At 44.3% G+C, this 12598-nt stretch overlaps 1 protein-coding gene across 1 annotated transcript in view; it reads left to right on the forward strand.

The window, feature by feature from the left end:
- The first annotated feature begins 6280 nt into the window (after positions 1-6280).
- The window catches only part of Ubl3 (ubiquitin like 3), a 41306-nt gene continuing 34988 nt past the window's right edge, over positions 6281-12598 (forward strand). Inside the window, exon 1 of the mRNA XM_051205172.1 lies at positions 6281-6431. Coding sequence (XP_051061129.1) covers positions 6405-6431 — 27 coding nt within the window. The 5' untranslated portion in view covers positions 6281-6404. The remainder of the gene's footprint in view (positions 6432-12598) is intronic.

The following is a 12598-nucleotide window of genomic DNA, read 5'->3' on the forward strand; positions in this document are numbered from 1 at the left end:
CTACAGTGGCCGTTGGGAGTTGGGGTTGCACTGGGGTTAGGAAAGGATAGAGGGAGGAGGCAAATCATGAGGGGCAGTGATTCAGGTGAGCTGCTTAGGGTAACTCTCCGAGAGGAATGGAGGTCAGCAAAAGGTTCTGAGTGAGGAGGGCACTGTCCTGATGAGCTGGGTTTTTCATAAAAGCATGGAAAGACACTTCCAAACTCATAGAGAATCTTTTGTCTCTGTGTCTTACGTCATTGCATAGGCATGATATGATTTTATAATTAAATATTTGACATGACTCTTACGCTGGCTTGACTCAATGAAGAGACTCAACTTAAGAACTTTGGTCATGACTAGAGACCTCCTTGGTCCCAGTCCCTTCTCACTGGAAAATCTTGGTCTGTGCCTGAGTTCTGGGCACCTGTAGACTGGATCACCTTGAGCAAATGCAGATAGAGGCTGCCCAGACTATATTCCAAGCCCAGACCCTTCCAACTTCGTGGTGCATGGCACATTCACTGGGTCTCCTCACCCCCCAGGCACTGAGGAAGCCTGTCTCTGTGGCACTGACTTACTGTCTGATCATTTTGTAAAAAACAATGAACTGTATAGTGAAGTGACTACATAAATACCTCACAGAAGGACATGGTTCCCTCCCCTTAATTTTATGTTTATTTTATTTGTGTATGCAAGCACATATATGTGATGCCACAGGACAACATCAGGGGTTTTTCTTAACCACTCTCCACCTTTTCTCAAATTTAATGTGTGTGTGTGTGTGTGTGTGTGTGTGTGTGTGTGTGATGTGAGTGTATGTGTGGGCCTCTATGTCTGTGTTTTGATGTGAGAGTGTATAGGTGTGTACATGTGTGAGTCTGTGTGTATGTGTGATGTGAAAGTGCTTGAATACACATTCAAATATGTGTGTACCCATGTGTGACTTGAGTTTGTGTTCACGTATGATATGAAGTGTATGTGTGTGATTTGGATGTATGTGTCTCTGTGTGTGTATGTGTGCATATGCATTGTGAGAGTTGAGTGTATATGTATATTCTTGTGATGCTGGTGCACAATGCCCTGGTCCTCATGTAGTGGTAAGATCTTTTCTATCGGGTGTTAATCTTCTTGCCTTGTTTCAGATCAACAGTTCTCAACCTGTGGGTTGGGACTCTTTTGGTGGTCGAATGATCCTTTCACAGGGGTCACCTAAGGCCATCAGAAACACAGATATTTACATTACAATTCATAATGGTAGCAAAATTATAGTAATGAAGTAGAAGGAAAATAATTTTATGTTTGGGGTCACCACAACATGAGGAACTGTATTATAGGGTTGTCGCATTAAAAGGTAGAGAACCATTGTTTTAGATGGTTAGCGGATAGCTAGTGAGCTTCCAAACTTCCACTGAATCTCCTACTGTCCCGTAAATGACTAAAATTGGCTTTTACATGGGTTCTGAGGATCTGAACTCAGGTCCTTGGGCTTTGTGGGCAATGCCTTTCCACACTGAGCCATCTCCTTCTCCCTCTACCTTAGTTTTGGAGACAGAACCTCTAAGTACAGAGATCACCCATTGGCTACAGTGGCTGGCTAGGGGGTCTGTCTGTCTTCCTCCCCCACCCTAGCGTTCCTTGAGCACACTGCTTTTTATGTGAATATTCATGGTCTGTCTCAGGTCCCACGGATGCTTTTCTGACTGAACCATCATCCCTCAGCATAAGTCAAGTCATTCTTTAGATCCAGGTGGACATCTGGGGCTGGTGGGCAGGCCCAAAAGAGTTCCAGGCCTTTGTGTCTTAGGACAAGGAAGTGACCAGGGAGATAAACTGATGGTAGCAGAAGCTAGGACAGATTGTTAGGACCATTGCAAAGGATGAAGCAGGACAGAGCAGAGCTATTTAGAAACACAGCAGCTGTGCTGCACAGTTACACAGCAGAGACCTGGGCGATCATGTGCATAGCACAGGCTTTTCCGTGTTCGATCTGCTCATCTGCTCTTCATAGTGCTTCATGCATCACATGTCTGGTCAGTGACCTTAAATCTCCACCCAGAGGTGTGAAGCTTAGTGTATCATGAGCCACAGGTCACCTTCAGACACCCTCAAGTGTCTCTGTGACTGTACCAGTGGCTCCTGCCATGTCTAGTCTGCCTTGGCTGGCAGGTTTTTCTCCTATGCTAATTTTGTCATCTGCTTGTAAGGCCTTCTGGACTTCAATCTCCACCCTACTCTCCTGGCCTCACTTTCATCCAGTCTCCTTGGGAAAACAAAGAACGGCTCTGAGATTCTAATTGCTTTAGACCCTTTACATGGCAGCTAGGGCTGACTTTGTGCAAACTATTTTATTGAGATATGGTTTATACACTGTCAAATCCAGCCAGTCCTCAGTAGTGAGAGGGTCTGCCCATAGATATGTATACAATGGAATATAACTTACCCTTTAAAATGAAGGGAATTTTTTTACAAGCTAAACGTGGATGGACCTTGAAGATAATATGCCAAAGGAAAGAGATTATTCACAAAAACACCAATGTTCTTTCCCTTCACATGAGGTACTGAATAGAGTCGAAAACAATTATCTAAACAGAAAGTAGTGGATAGGGGAGGCGGGTTGTTGTTTAATGAGTAGAGGGGTGTCGAGGATGACTCTTCCACAGATGAATGTACTTAATGTCACAGAACTGTACAACTAAAAAGTTATGCTGGTCAATTTTACTTATATGTATTTTGTTGCTATTAAAAAACTAACTTCAGAGCCAGCCTGGTCTACAGAGCAAGATGCAGGACAGCCAGGGCTACATAGAAACCCTGTTCCAACCCCCCTATCCCCCAATTACCAAACAAAAACCTTCTAGGGCTAGAGAGATATCTTAGTGGTTAAGAACACTGGTTGCTCTTGCGGAGGATGCAGACTCAGTTCCCAGCATCCAGCATCCACACAGAGTGTTTCATAATTACCTATAACTCCATTTTTAGGGGATCTGATGCCCCTGAATGGCCTTCAAGGGCAGTCATGTGTAGAAGGTGCTCTCTCTCTCTCTCTCTCTCTCTCTCTCTCTCTCTCTCTCTCTCTCTCTCTCTCACCTCTCTCTTTCATACACACACGAAGTTGAAAAACTTTAAAAGAACTTCTAAAGTTCCCCCTTCAGTAGTTTCTATAATGTTCACAGTTTTTCCAATTTTGTTCTGTTTTGTTTGAGACAGGGTCTTGGTATGTAACCTAGATTGCCCTGGTATTAATATGCAGCTCAGTCTGGCCTCAAACTCCCGGCCATCCTCTTGCCTCAGCCTCTGAAGTGCTGGGATTACAGGCTTCTAACACCATACCCAGCTGTGACCATTGCCATAACCTCATTTTCTAGCATTTTCTTCATCCCTGTGCCCCTCCAGGAAACCTTTTGATCTCTACAAATTTGAGGGAGCTATTTTTGACAGGTCATGGTGCCATCACAGATTCTTAGAAGGGTCCTTGGAGATTTAGGTGAGGCTCCCCTGGAAGGTTTGGAGAGGCATAGCAGATCAGCAAAGGGCACACAACTCGTTTGTGGCAGAGTTAGCTCTTTGATTTCTTGTGAGGTTGGTTTTTCCATATCAAAAATGCTGTGTCATTCACTTCTTCCCCAGTGGTGCTGACAATAGATTCTCAGCACACAGAGATGCTACCCTTCCCTGCTGTGGACAGTCAGGCTCCTCTCTGCAGGCTTTCCCTTCACTCTCTAGAGCCTGGAAGCCAACAGTAAAGACAGCACAGCAGGAAAAAAAATCTGTATGTTTTCTGAAATGCTCCTTCATGCCTTAGTTTTGTCTGAGAAAGGGTCCAATGAGTTTTGCTGATAACAATATCTCAGCCTGTCTTATTTGAGCAATGCAACAAGGCTCAGTGAGTTTACTTTTGAAGGATGCAGCCTTACATAGAAGGGGCCAGAGCAAACAGCATCCTATAGCAGAAATGCCAAAGTCTTGGGCCTGAAGTAGGCAATGGGGCTGGTGGACAGCTTTACTTGGCCCTGCTGCCCTACTTCTTGCCTTTCAATAGCAGTTGGTCTTGCAGAGCCATGGGCAGGGAAACTACAGTGTGTGTGTGTGTGTGTGTGTGTGTGTGTGTGTGTGTGTGTGTGTAGGAGGTAGGTGTGGCATGGGGAATTAACATTGGTGAGTGTCTTTAAGTGGTAATCCAATATTTCTGTTGATAGATTGAAGATTTACAATTGTCCTGAATTCCAGGAGGGTTGATGGTGGAGAAGGGTACTACAGTTATTAAATACAGAGAAAGAGAAACCACATTAACAGGGGCTGTGGCAAATCATGGAACCCACAGATACTGAAATAAGTGATATAGGCCCCTAGGAGTGCGTGGAATTTCTTCAGCCAGGCCACTCAAGTGACAGGTAGGTACTCTTAAGTGTCCCATGAGTTGCCATCAGATGAGGAAAAACCTGACTGGGGAGATAGTTCTGGGGAATGACACAGGCTCCCAGACAATGTGCTCCCTGCAGATAGGGACAGCATAGCTCATGTTTGAACTCTCAGTGGCTGGATTGCTTGGTACATTTGTCTGCTGAGAGAGAGAATTAGTAGTAATAGTAGCAACAGTTCACATCAGAAAACGTGCAGTTATTTATAAAATGACGTATGTGCCATGCATAAATACACTCATCATCAACAGCACTTAGACTTTAGCCCTGGAAGGTAGGCAAGACTGCTTCACAAGTGAGGTCACACAGCTGTAGGTAAGAGAGGTGGTATCATGTTGAGATTGCCCTTCCGAAATGCCTAAGATATGAATAAGCATCAAGTGGATACCTGTGGTTTGTGTATTCTAATGCTATATCCATGGTAGACATATTTTTCACCTAAATCTTCCAACACCGGTATTATATTATGCTGTTTTAAACTCATAAGACAATTACATCACCGGATTAAACAGGGACTAGGCTGATAAGTGGGTGAACCCACATGTAGCGTCTGCTACAGATCTGCCATGATAGCACAATTGTGCCCAATATAGTTTCTGGTCATTTCGATTAAGTAGATTGTAGCTTTATGGCCCTGGGTCTTCTGGAAATGTGTTCAAACATCGCATCTTGCTTCATGAAAACCTTGTTTCTGTTGTACTTCCACGGTCTTATTGAAAATCAATGATTTCTTCAGATCTTCAAACTGTCATGTTGAAGAGACCTAAAGATTAACTCACTCAATAAAAACGGTTTGAGACTGCAGGATGTGAAGAACTTGGAATAATTAAAACGCATGCTCCTGCACCAAGGAGTGTCCTATTTTAACTGTGTCTACGCCGTGCGCGAGGGACTCTCTCCGTGCAAGTTGCTTTCCTCCAACAATCTGCATGATCATAGGTAGCATTTCAGGACACTAGTAGGGCCTAACTTCAGGGCAGAGAGGCTAAGCTGAGGCGAAACAAGGGAGCTATCCTTTCCTAGCAACTGTTGCTACGCGGGGGCGTGGCATCGCTGAGAGCGAAGACGCCCTTGCGGCCCCCTCCCCTCACCTTCACGAACTACATTTCCCATGATGCTTGGGGAGCTCCGTTGTGACGAAAGGAACGAGCGCGGACGAGGGCGGAGAGGGGGCGCTATTCCCAAGTCGGCTCTTGGGCTCCTGCTGCCGCCACCGCCGCCATGTTGGGTTGAGGCGATGACAGGAGGCGCCCAGGGCGTGTGGGATTGAGAAGTGGAGGAGGAGGCGGAGAGTCAGGACTCTGAGGGGGAGCTGTTCCCTAGCAGAGGGAGGAGCCCCCGGAAGACGCCGCGGAAGGCAGCGAAGCGGAGGCGGCCGGAGTCCGGACGCGATGCAGCCGGAGCCGCGCGGCTGCGCTGAGGCGCCCGCGGCCTGAGCCCCACGGCGTTGCGCTCGGCTTGGCTCGGCCCGGCTCGGCTCGGCTCGGCTGCCGGCGAAGTCGATGCCCTTGAGCGCGGCTGCGCGCGGCCCGGCTGTGCGGCCCCGCGGCGCGCGCTGAGTCTCTCGGCGGCCCGGGCCGCCCTCAGCCCCGCGCTCGATGTGTAGCCACATAGTTATCTGTACACTTCGTCGCCGGGGCTTTAATGACGACCTGAGTCGCGAGCGCGTGTGAATCACCGCCTGGGCCCGGGAAGGAGGACGGCGCATTTAACCCCCTCCCACCCCGCTCCATGTCCGTGTGTCACTCGGCTCCGTCCACCTGGCGCGGCGGGTCCTGGCGCTGCTACTGCTGCTGACGATCGGCTCCCCTCGCGCCTCTCGCCCCAGAACCTCTTGGGCTCCCACGGAACTTATACTTTTTTTTTTTTTTCCTTTTTGGAAAAGCTCAGCCAGGAACCGATCAGAACTGTGAAGGTCTTTGACTCCCCGTAGCTCCAGCACTTCTGTTCTTGTTTTTTGTTTTGTTTTCTGCGTAAACCTCTGGCCCACTCTCAAAAGGCAAGATGTCCAGTCATGTCCCGGCGGATATGGTAAGTGAACGATAAGTTCTGACGTTCGGATTGCGTTGTGGTTTTTAATCAGATTTAATCCGGAGAAGACGCCGGCGTCGGGGGCGAAGGTGTCTGGGGCCGAGGGGAACGGAGGCGCGGGGGGGGGGATGGCACTGGTGTCAAAGCCACCCCGCTTGGCTTTGGAGAAGTTCGAGCTTCTGCCCAAGCACCCCCCCCCTTTTTTTTTTTTTTAAGGAAGCACTGGTTTTTGGTGTGGTTTTGCCGCTGCTTTTTTCTTTTCTTTCTTTTTTAACCACGGGGAATCAGTGGTTCGGTTGTTTTCTAAGTTGCCGGAGGCACGGAAATGCAGCTGGAAGCGGAGGAAATTCCTCCCGATTGCTAGAAGGCTCTGAAGGCTTGGATTTAAACGCTTCGGGAAAACGTCAGGGGCAGTGTGGGCAGAGCCGCGGACCGGCGCCGTGCTGGATGCCTAGGGCAGGAAGAGGCAATCTCGCTCAGTGACAGACAAAATCATTCAGGCAATAAGTAGGTGCACGCCTGATACGTTTCAGGGACAGGGGCGCACCTCTGGAAAAAGTCTTGCTGCGAACCCTTCGAAAGGTCTAGCTGAACAGCTTTGACCACCGGAGCTATTTAGGAGTTTTTTTTTTTTTTTTTTTTTTTTTTTTCTTCTAGGCTGATCACATAAGGAATCCTTTTATATGTAGATATTCCAAGGTTTCTTGGTAATATATTTATTTAGCAGGGATGCATTTTAGGTTTTTGTTTGTTTAAGCCAATGAAACATGCTTATTGAGCCTGGATCACTGGGCTGCGAGGACTGGAAACAAAAAGTGCTCTTGTTTATTGAGGCTTTTCCCGTCGGTTTCTAAAGGTTAGGGTTGAGTGTGACAGTTACTTTGTAGCCTTACAGTGCTGAGGGGTGGGTTTGTAGGAGTGCGAAATGACACTTTGCAGTTCCGAGGGCAGACAAAATGCATTTAACAGGGAGATGAATAATGCTGTTTATGAAAGAATTGAAGTTAATGTAATCATACCCACTTATGTCAGGTTGACATTTGGATGTATGTGTATTACAGCGCAAAACCAAAATTAAACTTTGCTAATGATTATTTTTTTTTGGGGGGGGGGGTTTCCGAGACCGGGTTTCTCTGCATTGCTTTGGAGCCTGTCCTGGAACTCTCTCTGTAGACCAGGCTGGCCTTGAACTCACAGAGATCCGCCTGCCTCTGCGTCCCCAAGTGCTGGTACTAAAGGCGTGAGCCACCAATACCACCTAATGATTACATTTTTAAAATGTCAAATATTTCTATGGGGGGGCTCTTTTACATATTTTTAAAAGAAAGTGGTCCTAAGCCATGGATTTTGACCTTGGCTTGAAGACGTTTTGTTTGTTTGATTTTTCCACTTACTACCCTATTCAAATGCAAAGGAACTGCTGGGTCTGTCTGCTGGGCGGCCACACTGCTCACAGCCTTTGCTTCTGGAGTCTTTAAAGTCCCGCTGGCTCCTTTCAGTTGTTCCTTCCTTCTTGATGTGCACCAGGGAATGGTCTCTTGCTGGAGTGGCAGCCATGGTTCCCTTTACACTATTCTCGAAGTTGCCTGGAGAGGTCTCCACACAGAACTGCAAATGCTGTTTCCCCTGTTTGATGAGTGATCTGTGGGCTCATCGCCTCCGGCAAAGATTTGCTCTTTGTAAAGCCTCCATTTTACATCATTAGCACAGTGCCGGCTACACCCACCTGAGTGCCATTTATTCTGTCAGAGAAGTTGTAATGAAACAGGTTTGTGTCATTAAAGCAGTGCCACTACTTTCTTAGTGGCATTTATCTTAGGCCCAGTGATAAGGAAAACGTGGGGTGTACAACAGCAGCCACACATTGAGGTGATTTGGGGGACTGCCCTCTCTGAAGAGTGGAAGCTGTGTTGGGACTGGGGGGCTGAAGTAGGGGCAAGGTTTTATTAATAGATACAGTTACAAACTCTAACTACTTGTGTGTTTGAGATTGTGTGTTAAGGCCCTGATGACTCAGTGGTGCTTTGAGATCTCTGATTAAAGGTGATATGCAAGGGCAAAGCAGTATTATGTAATAAACATAGAATGCCTGATGATGCGCTTCAGAGGTAGCTTGATGCCATGCAGACTTCCAAGCTCTCCATGGGGTTTGTGTCTCATATTCCTCTATCTGATGGAGGATGCGATTGTGATAACCTTTAAACCTCCATTTTCCATTACTTAAATTTTAGTTTTCCTTCAGAAGTGTCTTTTGTTTGATAAGTTCCAAGACTCCCCAACTTAAAATACATGTGATACATTAAATGCTGGCTTGAAGTCATCGATATAATGCTTCATAGTTGAACTCCTCATACCAGTAACTGACAATTTGAGTTTGCATTGGCCACTTAAAGTGAGGACAGTTTACTACTACTTTATTTGAAAACCATCTACATTCCCACAAAGTAATGTTTCCTTGCAGCCTGACTCTAAATTAATTAGGATAAGAGCTGTCAGAGAGCTCTGAACTTGAACTTGCAAGTGCAAAATCGTCTTTCTGTTAGGTGCTGTAATGTGAACCTCTCAGTGTTGACAGCTCCTTGGTGCTGGTTAGAAACAAATGTTCTTCTGTCTGTAACATCTTAATGGTGCTTGTCAGCCCTAGGGCACCTGCCCAGGAGTTGGGGTGGAGCACAGAGAGAGCCCCTGCTGTTTCATTTTCCGAAATTCCTTCCAGACAGATGATAATTGCTAAATTATTTGACTTTTGGGTAAAGTCCTCTTATGGCTATCATTGTGATTCATTTTGCAACCCATATTTTAACATCAGTTTAATTTTGTAAATAGAATTATCATTTAAAATTTACTTTTAAGCATTAAATATGTTTTTGTTTTGCTATAAAAAGCATTTTTTATAATCCAAATTTAGGACAAAGTGCCTCTGTAATGAATGCATTTGTTACACCTTATATAAAATAATTTACAAGGAACCTTCTCACCATTCTGCAGTACACACACGCATACATGCATGAACGCATGTGCTCATGCATTCTAGAAACATAAGTGTATTTACAGGAGATGCTGGGTTTTTTCTTGTTAATGATAGAGTTGGAAGTACATTTACTAATACCTCAGTAAAGCAACCTGGCTGTGGGGAAAAGACTGAAAATATTGGAACAGAATTTCATTATAATATGTCATATTTAAATGGTAATTCCCTATATGTTTTTAAAAACTGAATTGACAGTTTGTGATCTTCCTTGGGCATTAGCCATTGCTTGTTTGTGTAGTGACATGTGAGCTGCTCTACAAAAAGACATTTATTATGAAGATAGGAATAGGGAGGAAACCAGGGAATGGTGATGCCCTCACTTGGGACTGGGAAAGGTCTTGGTGCGTGCGTGCGTGCGTGCGTGCGTGTGTGTTTGTGTGTGCGCATGTACGCGGCGTGTGCGCACAGGTTAATAAAAATGTCTCTTCACTTGGGAGACCACTTAGGACTTTGGACTAGAATTGCATTTCATGACTTTATGACATCTGTTATATCAAAAACTATCTGCAAACCACCTGTGAGCTGGGTGTGGTGACCCATGCCTTTAATCCTGCTCTCTGGAGGTGGATACTGGTAGATCCTGTGAGTTCAAGGCCATTAAAGGCTTCATAGTGAGACCCTGTCTCAAAAACAAAGGAAAAGAAACTACCAAATAGATTGTATGAGGATAGTGAACTCAGGCAGTTCTAACTGCTTGTTAGGTTGATGAATAGTTACTAATTAACAGATTGTAGTCTGGAGACAAAAGATACCATGACAGTTTTGTTAGTACATTTCATGTGTTTTGTTAGTACATTTCATGTGTTTAATAGAATATTTTAATTGTAATGCTTGTTTTACTTCTGTTCACAAAAGAAATATTTTTGGAGCCCTCTAGTGGGCAGGGAATAACTAAAGTAAATTTTCTTTCAGTGTAAACTTTGATCAGTTTCCTAAGTTAAAATGAAATGATGTGTGAAGAGGAGCCATGCTCAGAACAAGATCCTGGGAACAGAATTGACTATGGGAAAAGTATCCGAGATAAAATGCCAGACTCCCTCCTTGCTTACAGTTCCTTCCATTGTTTTCTTTCTCCTGCCACATACATATGCTGGTTTTCCTGTTGAAGTCAGGAGAGCCCTTCATAAGGAGTCAGTGAGTAGAGCTCACAAGTCTGTAGGATAATGGCACAGTAAGCAGCGACTCTCTATTGAGGTCTTCTCTGCATGATTTACTTGACTGTGATTCCAAGTTTTTGAGCTGAAATGGATTTTTGTTTGCTCTAGGTCCAAGAGGACTTTTCTTTCTCTCTGAATCATTTCCTTCAGTGCTTTTGTTGATGTCTGATACTTGGTCAGGTGTGGGAACAAGTGTCTTAGATGTGTTACATCTTCCATGATTTCTAAATCAGAATTGGTGTTTTAAAATGTTTTGATTCGTTGAAGTGGTACAGTTTGTTACTTAGAGAAAAGTAAAAGTGCTTCATACCTACTAGTAGTAGATAGGAAGTTTATGCTGTCTGCTTTGGTTAGCACTTTGAATGTATGTGAAAAGCATACTGTTAAAGTTTGGATATCCTTATATTAGTGATAACCGGTGCTTGCTCTACTAGTCTGCATAATGTGGAACACATACGTGTTTTGGTTTTCAGGTTCCTTTTTTGTTTTTGTTTTCTGTATCCTTGGCTGTTCTGGAACTCACTCTGTAGAGCATGCTTCCTCCAAGTCACAGAAGCCTGCCTCTGCCTCCCAAGTGCTGGGATCAAAGGTGTGTGCCATTACCACCCATCTGTCAAGTTCCTTTTTTGGAAGAAGAAATTGAAGTGACTTCAATCATAATAACCTGGGCAGGCACCTTGGGTCATTTTGAATTGACACCCCCCCACCCCCAAATTCATGAAGATTGTTTTGAGACAGCCCAACGTGATCATTTTGAGTTGTTGCTTGGTTAGAATAGGATGTAGAGTGCTTAGTCTAATTTTTTGTTGTTTATCTTTTGAGTCAGATACTGGCTATGTTGCCAAGCTGGCTTCATACTAGTTATCCTCCTGCCTCATTCTTAGTACTGTGATTATAATGTGGGCCACAAGCTTGTCTAGCTGAGTTTTGATGGCTTAGGGCCAACATTTGAATGCTGTCAATTCTGTTCCAGGTTTAGTGCAGACACTGTAATTGCAAACTTATGTATGCAAATGTGAGGCCTGAGTTTTCTGCCCTTTTTGGATCACTGCTTTATAAAGTGAGGCAAGTCAGTCAAGGTCTGAGAATAAAAATACTAGAATTTACTGTCTATCTTCTGACTCCTGTGGTGCTGGTGAGCTATTTTTTATCCATCCATCCATCCATCTATCCATCCATCCATCCATCCATCCATCCATCCTATCTGTGAATGGAGTTTGCTGAGGAAAGTGTACCAATTCTGGGAGGAGTAGCCCAATAGCAGCACTTATGAAATGCAGCTGCTCAGAGGTTTTGTTGACTGATCCATTATGACGTCTAGTTCATAGAACCTGCTGTTGAAATGATGGACAGAGCTCTAGTACTTTGGAGAGAACATTCCAAGAGCACGTTTAAGTATTGCCCATTTCTTGAAAGGCCTTCTCTGTAAAGAATTCCAGTGAATTTTAACTATTCAGAAGCAAAAGGCAAAACTAGTTTGCAAAAAATAAGACATCAGGAAATGTTAAATTTTATTAACAATTTCATTAAATAGCTGCCTTTAAGATAAATTAAGTTGGTAATGGAATGGAAACTTCCATGACTTTGTGAGCTAATGACATGTCCTGCTCTGGATCTGCCCCACTTTTGAGCTAGGGTTTTCATTTTGCCTTAGGACAGCTCTGAAAACCACATGTCAATAATTCCAGCCAAAGCGGGGCTGAGGCAAGACAGTCACAAGTTTGATCACAGCCTATCTAAGAGACCTTGTCTCAAAAATCAGAACAAATAATATAACAATAATGGAAGAAAAGTCATTGTCAAAATAAATTTACCTTCTTCAGGAAAATCAGTTTTAAGAACCAGAGAGGCATATTCAGAAACAGCACTTTTATTAATGTGATAATATTTTTAGTGGTTGCAAGATCAAAACAGATTCATATGTAGTTAAATATAAAGTACTCAAGCATTACTCTTTTAATTTGTTTTACTTCTGTGAA

This window comes from Phodopus roborovskii, unplaced genomic scaffold (assembly GCF_943737965.1).
Source record: "Phodopus roborovskii unplaced genomic scaffold, PHOROB, whole genome shotgun sequence".
Lineage (NCBI taxonomy): Eukaryota > Metazoa > Chordata > Mammalia > Rodentia > Cricetidae > Phodopus > Phodopus roborovskii.